This window comes from Molothrus aeneus, chromosome 22, assembly GCF_037042795.1.
Source record: "Molothrus aeneus isolate 106 chromosome 22, BPBGC_Maene_1.0, whole genome shotgun sequence".
NCBI lineage: Eukaryota > Metazoa > Chordata > Aves > Passeriformes > Icteridae > Molothrus > Molothrus aeneus.
In genome coordinates, this window is record NC_089667.1 from 4426493 (window position 1) to 4444847 (window position 18355).

General features: G+C 47.1%; 1 protein-coding gene across 1 annotated transcript in view; it reads left to right on the forward strand.

Annotated features, from left to right (window-relative positions):
• Window positions 1-10804: 10804 nt before the first annotated feature.
• Window positions 10805-18355, forward strand: part of CLMP (CXADR like membrane protein) — a 57686-nt gene continuing 50135 nt past the window's right edge. Inside the window, exon 1 of the mRNA XM_066564553.1 lies at window positions 10805-10930. Coding sequence (XP_066420650.1) covers window positions 10825-10930 — 106 coding nt within the window. The 5' untranslated portion in view covers window positions 10805-10824. The remainder of the gene's footprint in view (window positions 10931-18355) is intronic.

Genomic DNA, 18355 nt, shown 5'->3' on the forward strand with positions numbered 1-18355 from the left:
GGAGTTCTCCAAAGATACCAATACACAGGAGTTCTCCAAAGATATCAATACACAGGAGTTCTCCAAAGATATCAATACACAGGAGATCTCCAAAGAAATCAATACACAGGAGTTCTCCAAAGATATCAATACACAGGAGTTCTCCAAAGATATCAATACACAGGAGTTCTCCTTCATCTGGAGCCAGAAAAATTCCACATTACACCTCACCTACACACCTCTTAAACCAAAGTTTCAACGTTTGATTTTATTCCTCTAAGGCAGCACTGGAGAGAAAGGAGCACTCCCTCTGGGGTGGGAATTGATTGCAGGAATTTACACACTCCTCGCAGGAATTTATACACTCCTTGCAGGAATGTACACACTCCTAGCAGGAATTTACACACTCCTAGCAGGAATTTATACACTCCTTGCATGAATGTACACACTCCTAGCAGGAATTTACACAATCCTTGCAGGAATGTACACACTCCTCGCAGGAATTTACACACTCCTAGCAGGAATTGATACACTCCTAGCAGGAATTCACACACTCCTCGCATGAATTGACACACTCCTCGCAGGAATTCACACACTCCTAGCAGGAATTCACACACTCCTTGCAGGAATTTACACACTCCTTGCAGGAATTTACACATTCCTTGCAAGTGGCTGCCTGGAGATGCCTGAACAGCAGCTGATGGGGAGATTCCCCAGCGACTGGAGCTCCCATTTTTGGGGTTTGCAGGCAACCCCAACAAGGGAAGAGATGAGAATCTTGACTCCGTGTTTCAGAAGGCTGATTTGTTATTTTATTGTATATATTGTATTAAAAAGGCTATACTGAAAGAATAGAAGAAAGGATTTCATCAGAAGGCCAGCATGGAAAGGAATCAATAGTAAAATCTTGTGACTGCTCACAGGCTCGACACAGCTGGGCTGTGATTGGCCATTCATTAAAAACAACCACACGAGACCAACCAAAGATGCACCTGCTGCATTCCACAGCAGCAGATAATTCTTGTTTGCATTTATTTTCTGAAGCCAGTCAGCTTCTCAAGAGAAAAATCCTAGGAAAAGGATTTTCATCAAATAGGCCTGTGACACCCGCTCACACCCCAACCTGTGCAGTCACAGCACAGTCAGTGTCGCCTGACCGTTCAGCACAGCCTCAGGCCCTCAAAGACTCCATCTCACCCAAGCCACGGTTCTTTCGCAGGGTTGATTAATTCCCTGAAATTCATTGCCATGACAAAAGACGCGAGTGCTGCCCAAGCCAGACCTGTCAGGTTTCTGTTCGGAGCAGGGAATGAGTCACCTAAACCTGGGATCCACTTTCCTGCAGCATCTGTTCCTTATCTGGGGGCAGAGCAGTGACACCGAGCATCATCTCACACTCGGGAGGCACCGCGAGGTGCAGCTGGTACCCCGGAGGGGTGAGCCAAAGGCTGCTCTGAGCAGCCTGCTCCAGTGCCAGGAGAAGGAAAATCCTGCTCCAGTGCCAGGAGAAGGAAAATCCTGCTCCTGGAGAAGGAGATTCCCTCTGCTCCTGCCAAAGGCGCCGTGTTCTGAGTGAGAGGAATGGAATGAGGATGAAGAAAAGGAGATTTTTTCTTGCACAACCTCCCTTTCCACCCTCCATCCTCCTCCCCCTGCACACCCCAGCCCTGTGGGATGTGAATTTATTTTTCTAGAGGAAAGCCCTTAGAGGGGGTTCCCCTTTGAGAGGAATGAGGGGTTTGTGTTTCCAAACCAGCTGTGGGGCTGCTGGTGCATAAAACCAGCACTGGGAGAGAAAAGAAACAATGGGAAGGATCCCACTGATTGATGAATGGAAAAAGAGATTTGCTTTTACAAATAAGCTTTAGGTTTGCTGATCAATGAAATTAGACATTGAAAGATGAAAGAAACAATGGGGGAAACCTCTAAATTCCATAAGAATTAAAAATGAAAAGGCAGGGTTATACATGAGAGGGGAATCTTTGGTATCAGGTGTTCTGGGAAGTCTGAACCTCTCAAGTACCTCAGACAATGGGGAAAGAGAGAAGGGAAATGTGGCTGGAAATTGGGATAAAAAGGAGGCTGAGTCCTCCAAAAACTGGAGAGACCCCAGGGGAATGCCCCATGGCCTCTGCCATTATTGGAATGAAGTCCCAGGACTGCTCTGTCTCCTTTTTGGACACCAACCTCTGGTGTTTGTGGGCGAATTTTCCTGACACTGGCCAAGGCTCTGTGTTCTGAGTGACTGTGCTGCAGTGTACAAACCACATCTCTCCCCCACGCTGAACCATTTCCATGCCTGACCTCTCTGTCCTTTCCCCTCCCCTCCACCTTTTAAAAATATTTTGCATTTTAAGTCGCTCGTGAAAAAAATGTTTGAGTTTGGAGCTTTTCCAGGTTGGAGCCTTCACGTCCCTGTCAGCAGAAGCCTCTGAGTTAAGAGAAAGAAATTTGCAAAAATCTGACACCTGCCACTTTCCATTGAGCTTTGGGTGGAAAATGTCCCTGGCCTCTTCCATTTTTAATGTCAGAGCCAGCCTGGCGGAAAAGATTACCTCAGGTAAAGTCATTGGGAACAGGAGCTGCTGCCAAAGCCCTCCCTGCTCACAGCTCCTCCTTCTCCAGGGATAATCCTCCACAGGGAGCAGCACACAGCCCCCACAGCCAGGATTTCTGCTCTCAGCGGGGATTGGGAGCCCGGGAATGAATCCTGATGGGATTCTCCTCACCAGAAAAGGGGCAGTGTCCTCTTTGAAATTCCTTCACAAGAAAAAACATCTCATTTCTGGAGCTGGAAGAGAACAGAAGAGGATTTGTGCTCTCCTGGTGCATTTGGGAGTCCAGGATCCAATCCTGATGGGATTCTCCTGTGCCCTCTGCAATTCCTTCACAAGAACAACCAGCTCATGTCAGGATCTAAAAGAGAGCAGAAGAGGATTTCTGTTCTCGGGGGTATTTGGGAGCCCAGGAGTGAATCCTGGTGGTGTTCTCCTCACCAGGAATGGGGCAGTGTCCTCTTGGAAATCCTTCACAAGAAAAACCAGCCCATTTCAGGATCTGGAAGAGAACAGAAGAGGATTTCTGCTCTCAGGGGGTATTTGTGAGGCCAGAGCCCAACCCTGATGGGATTCTCCTGGCCAGGAATGGGGCAGAGTGTCCTCTTTGAAATTCTTTCACAAGAAAAAACAGCTAATTTCAGGGTCTGGATGCTAATAGAATAGGATTTCTGTTCTCCTGGTGTATCTGGGAGCCCAGAGCCCAACCCTGATGGGATTCTCCTCACCAGGAATGGGGCAGTCCTCTTTGAAATCCTTCACAAGAAAAACCAGCCCATTTCAGGAGCTGGAAGAGAAGAGGATTTCTGCTCTCAGGGGGTATTTGTGAGTCCAGAACCCAGTCCTGATGGGATTCTCCTCACTAGGAACAGGGCAGAGTGTCACTGACATTCCTTCACAAGAGAAAACCAGCCGATTTCAGAATCTGGAAGAGAACAGAACGGGATTTCTGCTCTCAGGGGGTATTTGGGGGCCCAGGACCCAATCCTGATGGGATTCTCCTGTGCCCTCTGCAATTCCTTCAGAAGAAAGACCAGCTCATTTCAGGACCACAAAGAGAACAGAACAGGATTTCTGCTCTCCAGGTGTATTTGGGAGCCCAGCATCCAATCCTGGTGGGATTCTCCTTGGCAGGAATGGGGCAGGGTGTCCTCTCTGGAATTCCTTCAGAAGAAAACTCAGCTCGTTTCAGGAGTTAGAAGAGAACAGAAGAGGATTTCTGCTCTCAGGGGGTATTTGTGAGGCCAGAACCCAGTCCTGGTGGGATTCTCCTCTCCAGGAACAGGGCAGGCTCTGTGCCCTCACTGAAATTCCTTCTGGCTCCTTTCAGGAGCTGGAAGAGAGGCAGTGCAGGAACCTCCACTTCACAGGGATTTCACAGCTCTCAAATGCCCCTTTGAGAGCTGTCAAATGTCTTCAAGGGTAGAATTTCCTTAGGAAAAAGTCTGGTTTGATCCCAAATCTGTAGGATTGTGTATTTTAGCCCTCCCCAGCCCGGGGTCCAGTAATAATTAATGAACAGCCTCCTCCTCTTCTACATATCAGCACTTCCAGAGCTTTTTTTGTGCTGCAAACTGGGGAGAAAAAAAGCATCTGAGGATCTATCAGAGCTTCCTAGAGCCAGAAAATGATTGGGTATATTCCACATTTGTATAGAGGCTGCTCAGCTTCAGGTTTAAATAGATTTGGATTAGAAGCGAATCTCATGGAAACACTTGGATTCCCTCCTCAGTTCCCTGGAGAGACCAAGACCTCCATCCCAGCAGAGGCTGGAGACCCAAAAGGGCAGAATTCCTCCTCAGGAAGGAGCTCCAGGATCATCAGGGCTGTGCCACCAGGCTACAAGAAAAGCAGACAAATCCAAATTAAACTAATGCTGCCTTGGAGGGGATGCATTTCTGATTAGGGCTCAGTCCAAAGCCTGAAGGATGCCTAAATCTTACTAGACAACAACCAGGTCACTCAGACATGGAAACCTGGAAGGAACAAGGAATTCCTGAAGGAAACTCAGTAACAGAATAGTTGAAAAATGCTTCCCTTGTTATCTGTACAAGATAGAACAGTTGTGGCACGACTGGAGCAAGATGTTACCAGGTAGCACAGTAAATAAGGCTCATCTAATTAGTACTGGACTAATTACTTTAAAAAAAACCTTGGTCCTTCTGAAAAAAAAAATAGGATTTAAGTTCTGCCAGATCTCCCATCCCTGCCAGCACATGGAGAACCCAGCTCTGCTGTCACAGGCATCTTTTATGGAAAATCCTTTCCTTAGGATTGTTCCTCCTGAGAAGCTGAGAGGCCTGAGGAACAAAATGCAAACAATGGTTATCTGCTGCTGTGGAATGCAACAGGTGCATCTGGGATTGGGCTCATGTGGTTGTTTCTAATTCATGGCCAATCACAGCCCAGCTGGCTCGGACAGAGAGCTGAGCCCCAAGCTTTTGTTATCATTCTTTGCTATTCTATTCTTAGCCGGCCTTCTGAGGGAATCCTTTCTTCTATTCTTTTAGTATAGTTTTAATGTAATATATATCATAAAATAATAAATCAAGACTTCTGAAACGGAGTCAGATCCTCGTCTCTTCCCTCATCCTGGGACCCCTGTGAGCACCACCATATTCTGCTTCCTTCCCTGCATGGGCTCTTTGGGTATTCCTGCAGTCCCTGCTCCCCCCAGGACTCTCCAGGCTGGCCTGAGCCCCTGGCAGGGCTGGGCACCCTGACTCAGGCAGGAGGAGCCCATGGAGAGGGGTCAGGGCAGGCTCACACAGCCCCTCTCAGCCTAATGGATTCCTTTAGCACAACACAAATTCCCTTTTATAATCCAGTCCTCAGAACCGTGCTCCAAGTGCCACTTGGAGCTGAATATTATAACTTGAATGTTCCAAAATAGAAGGAAATAAAAGCAAAAGAGATGTCATTCTTTCCTCTCTGATGCCATGAGATACTGATGCTCTTTATTTATTGATGGAGCGCTCTCACTCCAGTCTAGCAATCTCAACATCTTCATGAATATTTCTGTGCACAGGGGAAGGAGATCCTTCTGCTTCTTGCCTTTCTGCTGGGACCATGAAAAAAAATTGGTTTCCTCTGAGATGCTGGGCTGTTGTCATTTGTCTGCCAAGGAACAGGAGCAAACTCACCTTGGCTCTCTGCTCTGCCTGAACTCCTTGAAATCCACAGAAATCCAGGTTCAAGTAGCCAGGAAGATCTTGGAAAAATATTAATTTAATGATGATTCATTCCCAGCATGGCAGGGGCCGTTCCAAACCCTTGAACCAGGAATGGTGACAGGAGGAGAGGAACAGAACAGGGACTCCTGAGGGTGATTTATCAGCCCCATGTGAAGGAAAAAAGGGGGAATGGGATTCCCTCATGAGTGGTGCTGGATGGGTCAGTCCAACACTGATCTGAAATGGGAATTCCAGCAGGAACCCGGGTCCAGAGTCTCAGAGAGGAGAGAAACAACTCTGCTGTCAGAAGAGATGAAACCAGAGCAGACAGGGGCAGCTCCTGCTCAGCTCCTGCCCCTCCTGGGGGGAAAGGGCAGCTCCCTGCTGCCTGGCCTGAGCAGTTATCCCAATATTCCCATTATTCCCTGTGCTATTTTCTGGGTCCCCCATGGCAGGAAGGAAAGAGGAATCTGACTCTATGTTCTTAGAAGGCTAATTTATTATTTTATTATATTACATTATATTAAAGAATACTATACTAAACTATACTAAAGGATAGAGAAAGGATACGGACAGAAGGCTAAAAGATAATAATGAAAAATTTGTGACTCTCTTCTCAGAGTCTGACACAGCCTGACAGTGATTGTTCATTAAGTTAAAACAATTCACACGAAACCAATCAAACTCTGACCAGTTGTCCAAACACCTTCCAAAGCAGCAAAACACAGGAGAAGCAATCGGATAATTATTGTTTTCATTTTTCTCTGGGGCTTCTCAGCTTCCCAGGAGAAGAAATCCTGGCAAAGGGATTTTTCAGAAAATGTGACGGTGACAATTCCCATTATTCCCATTAACCCCACTCCTGCCTCTCCCAGGCTGCCCCAATGCCCAAACAATTTGCTCAGAGCCCAGAGAAGAGCAGGGGAGCATGAGGGAAGCGATGAGACCTTTCCTGCTGTGTCCCTGCCTTTTTATTCCACTGCTCCAGCTCTTGTGAGGGCTGAATTTCATCCACTCCTCCAACACTGACAGGGAAACCTCTAAGAGCAGATCCCTTGTGCTCATTCAAGATTTCCTCTCTCCTCTCCAGTGTCCTCTGGGCTTAAATGGCTTTGATTGGTGCACCTGGGACTGTCAGGAGAGGTTCAGGGAACAAAATGCTGATTTGTATAATTATTAGTGAGCAGGAAGCTTCCCAGGTGTCCTTCAGTCAGTGTCACCACCCCAGTGGCCACACTGGAGCCCTGACGGGAGCTGAAGGAGCAGCTCTGGGAGCCCTCACTCCTGGCACTTCACATTAAATTAGTAATGCCCGTTAAATGGGGATCTTAGCTGGCATTATTTAAACATAACCTCGCAGGACATCGGCCTGGAGCAGCTGCAGCACAGAGTGAGGGGTGATGCAGCTCAGCCATGCATGAGTGTGCAGCAGCTCCTCTGTGCCTGGGGCTGGGGCCAGGCCCTGCAGGAGCTCCAGCAGGTTCTCAAGCACATGGACACCCAAACTCATTAAAACCAGGCTGAAAATCAGGATTTGGTAATGGATTCAAACATTTTTTAACAGCTTTGATATTGCATTTACATTGCCCCCAGATGGAGGAAGGAATGGTGAATCTGACTCTATGTTTTCAGAAGGTTGATTTATTATTTTATGATACTCTATTATATTAAAGAATACTAAACTATACTAAAGAATATAGGAAGGATACTTACAGACTATATTATATTAAAGATATACTAAACTATACTGAAGAATACAGAAAGGATACTTACAGAATGTTAAAAAGATAATAATGAAAACTTGTGACTCTTTCCAGAGTCCCAGCACAGCTTGGCACTGATTGGCCAATGAGTCAAAATAATTCACACTAGAAACCAATAAAATAATCACTTTTTGGACAAACAATCTCCAAACACATTCCACGTGAGCAAAACACAGGAGAAGCAAATGAGATAAAATTGTTTTCCTTTTTCTCGGAGGCTTCTCAGCTTCCCAGGAGAAAAATCCTGGGCAAAGGGATTTTTCCAGAAAATATGAATGTGGCAATTTGAGGCCTTCCATTTGTAGGTACCTTCCTTAAATATCAAGAATCTGAGTTTAGGTGCCCAAAAATCTCAGGGATTTCAGGGAATCTTAAAAGAAATAGAAGGAATATGGAAGGAAAACATAAGGAAATAGAAGGAAAATGGAAGTTAATAGGAGGAGGCTGGAAGGAAATAGAAGGAATGGAGAAGGAAGTAAAAGGAATAGAGAAGGAAATAGAAGGAATATGGAAAAAATAGAAAGAATATGGAAAAATATAGAAGGACAATAGAAGGAATATGGAAAGAAATAGAAGGAATATAGAAGAAATATGGAAGGAAATGGAAGGAATGGAGAAAGAAACAGAATGAATAGGGAAAGAAATAGTGAGTGCTGAGCCTCATTGAAGGGATATTTTCCTGCTGATACCAAATGACTAATTGTGCTTTTATAATCAATTATTGAAGCCTGGATGAGAGAGGAGAGCTCCTTCAACAACCACTGCTGTACAAAGCAGGCTCTGGCTCCCACAAAGTACAAATCAGCCTTTCCTCCAGTGGCTGATTGTGAAAAGAAATCTGTGTCAAGGGTTCTATTTCTCCCCTAACATTTTTTGTTGTCTCTTTTGAGGTTTGTTTGTGTCATTTGGGGTTTTTCCCCCCTTGTATTCTTGGTGTTTTATTTCAGTTGCCACCCCAAAAATGGAACAAAAATGGGTTTTTGCTCAAGAGATTCAAAGTGATGAATGAATTTTGTTCTTTTTTATCAAGAAGCTGCTCAGATCATTTAAATCGAGTGAGAGAAGTTTATACAGGCAATCTTGAAGAAGGGACAAAAAGGAATCAGCACCAGGGGGGAGTCAACAGCAATAGTAGGAGTTTTGGGCAGAAAATGCAGCTTTTGGATAAGTTTTGGGTGGTGGGGACATTAAAACACCACTGAGAAGAGAATGAGCAGCTCTGCAGCACTGGGGAACAGCTCAGGCTCAAGGATGTGATTCCTTGGAGGAGGAAGGGCAGAGTGAAAGGAATAAATTGATAGAGGGGCAATCAAAACTTCATTTTAAAATAAAGTTTTGAAGCTTTAAACCTTCTTTACAAATGAAGTTTTGTTTGGGGGAGGTGGGCAGGCAGTGCAGGGTGCCAGCACTCCTCTGCCTCTCCCTGGGGAGGAATTGATCCCATTAAATGCATCAGGGAATTCGCAGCAGAGCCAGGGACATCTTCTGTCACACCCCTAATGCACAGAGACAGGCTCAGTGCTGCCTGGCCTGCAGAAAAATGAATTTTTCTCCATTGATTCGTGTCCTGCTCTGAGAATCAAGGGGGGGTTAGGTGCATCATTAAGGAAATCAGGTTTGGTCAAGCGTGTGGGGAAAAGTTCTGGAGGAATCTTGGGATTTGGTTATGTGGGATGGACAGAGCTGCTCTGTGGGAACTGTGATATCCACCCAATCTAGATTAGAGTTGGCTAATCAGGCTATATTAGATAAAAATGCTGTTTAAAATGTTGTGATACAGGGAGGAAATCAGTTCTGGAGAGGAGGAGCCAAATGCTGCTCCTGTCTCCATCTGAGGCTGGAAGGGGCAAACAAAACTTGGATGAAACTGGGTGCACAAAGATGATTTTTGTTCTTTTACTCTCTCTGGATCTATCGAGGTTTTGTTTCCAGGACTCAAAGATCCAGATTCTGATCTTTGTTGTCTTCCCATAAATACCTGCAGAGCTCAGTCATCAACACCAAATTCCTTCAGAGCTTCCAAGAGTTGTGCCCCTCGTTGAGAGCTTCATAAATATTTCTGTATTTCATAAAAAATGAACTGAAGGTGACCAAAAGGATCACCAAGCCCAGCAGCTCCTGGCTTTGCACAGGGTTAGTTTTCATCCCTGGAGAGGCTGAGCAGCATTTTATCCCTGATTTTTTTTTGTTAGGCAAAGTATAGAGAAATGGTGTGTGGGTGGAGTAACACAGGGAAAGGAAAGAAAGCTTGGAGAAGTGGAGTGTGATGTCCCAAACCACAGGCTGGCAGCCTTGCCCATGGTTTGCTGCCTTCCTGCAGGCTTTACAAACACTTTCATAACTGTTCTGAGGGGAGGAATTTCTGCTCTGCACTCCAAGGCACCGAGGTGGGTAAATCTGCTTTATCTCCCTTCTGCTGTGCAGGCTGGGTGTTTCTTTATGGGGTACCTGAGGTAATTTTAAACATTTGCTCCTTTGCGTGAGGGTGAAGCTGAAGCTGGGCTTTAGAGGTGTAAAGGTGTCTCTTGTGTGCCTTAAAATGCCCTTTGGGAGGGAGTTCAAACTCACTCCCCGTAGCCACCAATTTCTGCTTGATTGAGCTTTGCCCTCATCGGTGAAGCGCAGCTACGACAAGAAATTAAATCAGTTTTTAGGGGATTTCTTTCCCTCCTGAAAACACAAAAAGAAAACCACGCAGCAGGAAGAGAGAGGGTTCAGCAAGCCTGAAATCTCCAATTTCCAGTGCAGAAAAGAGCCCAGAGCTAATGCATCCAGGGGAGCATGTTTGTCCTCCTGAGGAGCTTTTTCCAGGACTCTCCCTCCAACCCCTGAGTGTCAAATCTGATTTTTTTTTTCCATGCTGGATTTTTTTTCTCTTTTTTTTTTTTTTTTTTCTTGCCGCCTCCAAACTTAACTGTTTTGCCACTGGAGAAATCCTCTTGTTTCTCTGTTAAATATCTGTATTCTATGCTGGAAATCAAGCTCTACCTCACCCACATGACTGGTCTTCACTATTAATCCCAGCTGAAGGCAGGGAGGGGCTCTAGTGGGAGGCAGCCATGTGGTGAACATTGAGCTCAGTGTTTTCCCCCTGCTTCTCTCCTCTCCAGACAGGCAAAATTGTTCTGTGCTGCCGTGGATGTGAAGTCCTCTCCGTGCTGCTTCTCCCCCAGAAACTCCCAGGGCCTTGAATCTGCAGCCCTCAAAAAAACAAAAAAAAAAAGAAATCTGGCTGGATCTGGCTGGAAGATGGAGCAGGGGATGAATAGCAGGAGGGAAGAAAGAGTGAAGTTGGTGATTTTTCTGGCACATGGATGCAATTACACTCAGTGCATTCCAGAGGCGTTCCTGTGAATGCTCTGCAGGTCTGCCTGCTGTCCTTGGGAGAGAGGAAGAAAAAAGGAGGACAAGTCCCTCTTGCTGGGAGACGGAATGTCTGCATTTTCAATCCTCTTCTTAGGTAGGTTGGCTTTTTTTTGGTGTTGTTTGCTTTTTATTTAATCAAACTTCCACCGGTCTGCTCCGTGTGCCTGAAATTCATCGCTGGCGAGTTGGAGAAAAGGGCTTTGTAAGGAGGAAACTTTTGTGGAAAACTGTGAATTTCAGTGGTGTTTGAGCTCTGATCCTTTTCTGGTTGCTTTATGAGCAGGTTGACAGCCAGAGATCTCTGATTAATCCAAATTAATTTTAAAAAGTGCTGGTCAAACAGGCTCATTTGGGAACGTGTGTTTGTTGTTTGAAGAGAGCAGCGCTTTTCAGGGATAAAGGAGAGAGGGGCTTGGAGCTCTTGGGCAAAACAAGGTTGAATAAAATGTCTTTGTTTCAGGCAGAGTGTCAAATTTGTGTAACTGTGTGGAATTGTTGGGCACTGAGCGTTCAGATGTTGAAAAGAAAAAGGAGTTATTGTTTGCAAGGGGTGGCTGAGATTAGAAACAGATGTGTTGGAGTGCAGCAGGGGGAGAAAGGGATGAGAGAAGGGGGAAGGAGACAGAGAAAAGAGAGAGGGGCTGATTTGTTGAGGAGGAGAGAATGGGAAAAGAGGAAAGAGGGAAAAGAGAGTGAAGGAAAGCTGGAGGGAAAAGAGTTGGCAGCCCTGAGGTGTCTGAGGGGCTCCTGTGCCTCCCTCCTGCTCAGCCCGTGCTGCTGACAGCGCCAGCCCTGCCTGGGCAAACCCTGCCCCTTCCAGGACCTGCTGGGCGCTGGGACCTGGCACAAGTGTGGGCTGGGCTCTGCCTCCCTGCCAGGAGCTGGGGCAGGGGCACAGCAGAAATGGGATTCTTGAACAGCTCCAAAGGATTGTGGCAGGCAAAGCCCAGTTCAAGGCTCCCAGGTGCGGGATGTGGACTGGAGAGGGAGGTCTGGTGATCAAATTCAATCAATTTGTGCAGCTGCTGATAAATGGAGAAGTGGCTTTGGCCCTGGGGATTGGGAAGGTTTTTTTCCTCGGTTGGGCCCTGAGGTTTTCTGTGCTTTCTCTGTGCTGGGGTCTGGGTGTGCTGGGGGATCTGGGCACTGCAGGCAGCGCTCTGTGCCCTTTGTGCCCATCTGCTCATTTGTGCCTCTCTGTGGTGGGGAGCGCTTGAGAGAGGGCTCAGCCCTTCAGGACGTGGCTCTGTGGAAATTTGGGACACAGAGGGGTGGGTTGCTCACCTTGCTGATGGAGACAATGGAGACTGCAGTCTTTGATCCCATTCAGCTGCTGAATATTCCAATTTGTGGAAGGTTTAGGGTGAGAGGAACAAACTGTTGCTGCAGAAAAGGTGGGTTTGTCTGTAATATAACAACAACTCAGCTTTGCTGCTTTTATCTATAAAACACAAGTGGCTTTATCAATTGTCTTGGTTTACAAGGCAGCTGTTTGCTAGGGAAGGCAGGAAGCCTTCCTGGAATGGAGAATTTAAATTATCAACGTGTCCTCAGCATCTCCACCATGACAGGAACACAGGAATGCCCAACAAAAGACACTCTGCCCTCACCTGGAGTCAGCTTCCTCAGCCTCTCCTGTCCAAGCACTGGTGAGGGGAGAATTGTCCTCAAATCTCAGAGCAAAACTTGGAATTTTTGTTTCCTGGCCCTGCAGTGGGCACTGAACTTTACCTGAGCTTTACCTGAGCTTTACCTACCCTGCCAGCAGAGGACTTGCTCTTCCTGCTCCTTGGCCAGCTTTGCTCACCAATATTAGAAGCAAGTCCAGGGAAAAGGAAGGAAATGTTGTGGTTCCCTGCTCCTGGATCCTCCTGAGCACAGGGAGGCTGGGGAGTCTGATTTGCTGGCTAAAGCCAGGATTTTCTGCAGTAAAAATCTACAGAACTGCCAGGAATGTCTTGCTGCTTTTTTTTTTTTTTTTTTTTTTTGCTGATAAAGTGAAGACTAATGTGGAAAAACCCAGGTTTTAGAGAAGCCTGGAGAGGAAGGTTTGTGTTTTCATCATTAAACATCCCAGAAACGTGGCTAATATACACAAGTCTTGTCTTTTCCACTGTTTACCTCTCCGGGGCACACGAGCAGCTGTGTGAGGAGACAGGAAACAGGGGCCAATCTGTTTGAAGGAGACTTTACTCAAACAGGACAAGATGAAAGGCTTGGCTGAGTGTGGACAAGAGCTCACTTTGCCAGGAGAGGCTGAGGAGGGGAAGGTGGCCCTGTGAGCTCTACATGACTGTGACCAGCTGAGCAGTGAGAATCAGGTGTCACAAACTCCCTTTGTGCCACTGCACCCTCCAAAAGCAGAATTTTGAAGTGGTTCTTCGCTCCAGAGTGGAAAGAGTTCGTAATAGGGTGTTGCATTTTTCACCCAATAAAGAAGTAGCCAAAGTTTTCATTGAAATGTGTTCCTGAATTGGTTTAAATTTTATGGGGTGGGAAATCTCCGCCTTTCCCCCACTCCAAGTCAATCACGAGTGTTTCTAATGACTGACAATGAAGGAAACAATGAAGGAAAAAGATGATTTTTCTCGTGATCAGAACAGCTTGGAGGGGTGATTATTTGTATGCCTGGCTCTGTCACAGGTTCCATGTGCTTTACTGGTTCCATGTGCTTTGTCACAGATTCTGTGTGCTCTACCACTGGCTCCATCTGGTTCCATGTGCTCTGTCACTGGTTCCATGTGCTCTGTCACAGGTTCCATGTGCTCTGTCACTGGTTCCCTGTGCTTTGTCACAGATTCTGTGTGCTCTACCACTGGCTCCATCTGGTTCCATGTGCTCTGTCACTGGTTCCATGTGCTCTGTCACTGGTTCCCTGTGCTTTGTCACTGGTTCCATGTGCTTTGTCACAGATTCTGTGTGCTCTACCACTGGCTCCATCTGGTTCCCTGAGCTCTGTCACAGTTCCATGAGCTCTGTCACTGGTTTCTTGCACTTTACTGGTTCCCTGTGCTCTGTCACTGGTTTCTTGCTGTCACTGGTTCCGTGTGCTCTGTCACAGATTCTGTGTGCTCTGTCACTGGTTCCATGTCTGTCATTGGTTTCCTGGGCTCTGTCACTGGTTCTGTGTGCTCTGTCACTGGTTTCCTGTGCTCTGTCACTGGTTTCTTGCTCTGTCACTGGTTCCCTGTGCTCTGTCACTGGTTCCCTGAGCTCTGTCACTGGTTCCCTGTGCTCTGTCACTAGTTTCTTGCACTTTACTGGTTCCCTGAGCTCTGTCACTGGTTCCTTGAGCTCTGTCACTGGTTCCCTGTGCTCTGTCACCGGTTTCTTGTGCTTTTTCCTTGGCTGGGGCTGCTCTGAGTGCTCTGCCCTGCAGGCGCTGCTGCCTTTGGGGGTCAGAGCAGGAGCTGTGCCACCCCCAGCCCCTCACCCACCTCTGCCATCCTGCTGGGCACTGGCCCCTTCCAGCAGCGCTGGGGGCCACTCACCACAGTGAAGGAAAAGCAGCACCTCACCAGTGAGAGGAATGAGGGATTTGTCTTTCCAAACCAGCTGTGGGGCTGCTGGGAGATAAAACCAGCACTGGGAGATAAAAGAAACAATGGGAAGGATTCCACTGATTGATGAATGGAATAAGAGATTTGCTTTTACAGATAAACTGTAGGTTTGCTGATAAACAAAATTAGGCATTGGGAGATGAAAGAAACAATGGGGAAGAAAAACCCCTAAATTCTGTAAGAATTAAAAATGAAAAGGGAGGGTTATACATTAGAGGGGAATCTTTGAGAAATCTTCAGTATCAGGTGTTCTGGGAAGTCTGAACCTCTCAAGTACCTCAGAAATGGGGAAGAGAGAGAAGGCAAATGTGGCTGGGAAATTGGGATAAAAAGGAGGCTGCATCCTCCAAAAATTGAGAGACCCCAGGGGAATGGCCCATGGCCTCTGCCTTGATTGGAATAAAGTTCCAGGACTGCTCTGTCTCCTTTTTGGACATCAACCTCTGGTGTTTGTGGGTGAATTTTCCTAACACCAGCGATTCTGTGGGAGCCCTGTGGGAGCTGGGGTCACTCTGGGGCGCTGCTGAGGGTCAGGGTCCCTGCAGAGCAGCTCAGCTTTGCCCTGCACGCTCTGAGCTCAGGGATCTCTTTCAGCACCATCCCAGGGCTCTGACCCTGCTGTGCTGAGCCCCAGCTCCTCCTGTCTCACTGCACAGCCAAAAGGTTCTGGAGCAGCTCCTTGCAGGCCCTGCTGGCGTGAGGAATTGCCTCTGACAGCCGGCATTTGCCCAGGTATCCACGGCTGGTAGCTGGGAAATCTGAGCTGATGCAGAGCTGGGGCTGCCCGGGGCTGTGCTCTGCTGGGAAACCCTCCTGTTCCTGCTCCCAAACCCTCCTGTTCCTGCTCCCAAACCCTCCTGTTCCTGCTCCCAAACCCTCCTGTTCCTGCTCCCCAAACCCTCCTGTTCCTGCTGGGAGAGCACAGCAAACAGCAACCCCAGGCTTTGGCATTCTGCTCCCCAAACCCCCCTGATCCTGCTCCCCAAACCCCTCTGTTCCTGCTCCCCAAACCCCTCTGTTCCTGCTCCCCAAACCCCTCTGTTCCTGCTCCCCAAACCCCTCTGTTCCTGCTCCCCAAACCCCTCTGTTCCTGCTCCCCAAACCCCTCTGTTCCTGCTCCCCAAACCCCCCTGTTCCTGCTCTGAGAGCACAGTGTGCCCTGGCCTTGGAATCCTCCTCCCCAACCCCAGGCCTTGACATCCTGCTCCCCAAACCCTCCTGTTCCTCATGGGAGAGCACAGTGTGCCCTGGCCTTGGCATCCTGCCCCCCAAACTGTGAGAGCACAGACAACCTGTGGGGTGTCCTGCCCTTGGCATCCTGCTCCCCAAACCCCCCTGATCCTGCTCCCCAAACCCTCATGTTCCTGCTCTGAGAGCACAATGTGCCCTGGCCTTGGCATCCTCCTTCACAGCCCCTGGTCTTGGCATCCTGCCCCCCAAACCCTCCTGTTCCTGCTCCCCAAACCCTCCCATTCCTGCTGTGAGAGCACAGTGTGCCCTGCCCTTGGCATCCTGCCTCCCAGACCCCCCTGTTCCTGCTGGGAGAGCACAAGCAGCCTGTGGGTGCTGATCTTGGCATCCTGCCCTCTGAACTCTGCCATTCCTGCTGGGAGAGCACAGCCAGCAGCAACACCTGGCCTTGGCATCCTGCTCCCCAAACCCTCCTGTTCCTGCTCCCCAAACCCCCCTGTTCCTGCTCTGAGAGCACAATGTGCCCTGGCCTTGGAATCCTCCTCCCCAACCCCAGGCCTTGGCATCCTGCTCCCCAAACCCCACTGTTCCTGCTCCCCAAACCCCCCTGTTCCTGCTCCCCAAACCCCCCTGTTCCTGCTCCCCAAACCCCACTGATCCTGCTCCCCAAACCCTCCTGTCCTGGCCCACAACAAAGCAGAACCCACTGGGACAGTTGGTTTTTCAAGAAGTGCCCCCACTCTCAGTGGGAATTGGGGATTTAGTGGGTGTTTCTCCCTAGCATTTTGTGGAAACCAAGGGGGCAGATTTCAGAGAGCTTAAAAAAAAATGAATGGATTTTTATTTCCCAAAAACCAAAAGAGAGAGATTTCAGGTTCCTTCAAACAAAGTTTATGGTTCTGTATTCCTGCTGATTTCCCAGGAGTGAAAACCAAAGGAAATAGTTTTTAAGTTGTTTAGAACAAAGCTTGTGGATAGTTCTTAGGTTGTTTAGAACAAAGCTTGTAGACTTTTATTCCTGCTGATTTCCCAGAAATAGTAGAAAGCAAAGGAGATTGTTTTCAGGTTGCCTAAAACAAAAGTTAGGGGCCTCTATTTCTGCTGATTTTCCAGATATTTCCAGAATTTCTCAGTGATAACTGGAAAATAGCAAATATCTTATATATTTTTGTTTTCTTTGGCTCCTTCTCTTGCCTTTGACTGTTCCATGGTGTTGCAGGTTGGTGGTACAAGAGCTTTGCCTCACTTTTTTCTAACATTTAGCACCAACCTTGGCTCAGAATTGGTGTAGAAAAAAAGAAAAGAAAAAAGAAAATAAAAAAAAAAGAAAATAAAGAAAAAGAAAATTAAAAAAAAAAGAAAAGAAAAAAAAAGAAAAGAAAAAAAGCCAACCTGCAGCTGGGAAAAGAAGTTTTGTGTGTGATTTTGTGTCTTGATTTCACTTCCCTTTTGTCACTGGCTCCTGCAGGAATGCAGGGAACTTGGCGGTGTATTTAGCTTTTCAAAAGGACTGTTCTCCCCAGGACAGCTTCGTGGAATTGATAATAATTCTCTCAAATTCCAAGAGCAGGCAACAAAACATCAACTGTGAGCGATATTCATTATCTGTTAGAAGAATTAAACTTGGTTTTCCTTCCAAGCCTTCATCAGAGCACAGCTCTGGGAATACCTGAGGAAAGGGAATAAAGGAGAGCAGGGGGGATTAAAAGGAGCCAGACATGACTGAGCTGCTCTCTGGCAGAATATCAGGGTTAACTCTCCTCTGAGACACTCCAGCTCTTCCAAAGCCAGGGATGGTTTGCATCAAATATTTGCTGTCGAGACACTTGATGATGAATTGCCTGTTTTTCTCTAGTGGTGCTTTGTTTTGTATGAAATAGTTGGGATTTTTAACATCTAACACCAAATAAACTTTATTTTGGAGGGGTTTTTTTTAATCCAGAAAAGACATTTTACCATGAGGAGGAAAAGGAAGAAAACCTGCCAGAAAGAGGCAAAGCAGCCAAATTTGTGGAGGAAAAAAAAATTCATTATTATGGGAAGTAGAGGCAGAGGGGGGGCAACTTTTCTGAATTCCCCATGGAAAAAAAGCCATGTTTTAGCTTTGTACCCACCCTGGCTTTGTCCCCTCCATGCAGAATTAGTGGTTTGGTTCTGGGGGGCCTGGCCCACCTCAGAATGACATTTTTGTGTGAGAGCAGCACAAGTTTCTGGCCAGAAATGCCACTGCACAAGCAGTGGGGATCCTGGTGTTTGTCCTGAGGATCACAACCAGCACTCCTGCTCTCCTCCAGGCAAACACGGGGCTCTGTAGGGCATCCAGCACCTCTGCAGCCTGGGATTTGTTTTCACAGCCAAACAATAGAGATTTAAACACTCTTAAATGTGTTTGGAAAATCTTTGAAGTCTAAATCTTTGTTACACTGGGCTGAAATTTGTGTGTGATGCCAATAAAATTGGTGTTACAATGCTACAAATGGTGCTGCAAGCTGCTTTCTGTGCCTTTTCCCCACAATTTTACTCAAAACACACCTTGAATTCCTAATTAAACAGTGCCCTGTGTCAGCCCAGGCTGCAGGCAGAGTTTGTGCCTCTGAAATCTGTTTTATTGTGCTGCAGAAGAGGCTGCTCCGGGCGCAGAAGGAGCTTGGTGGTGCCTTGTTGAAAAGATGAATGGGTCTGGTTTGGTTGTTTTTTGTGTTTGGGATTTTTTTTTTTGGTTATATTTTCTTGCGTTGTTTGGTTTTTTGTTTTGTTTTTTGTTTGTT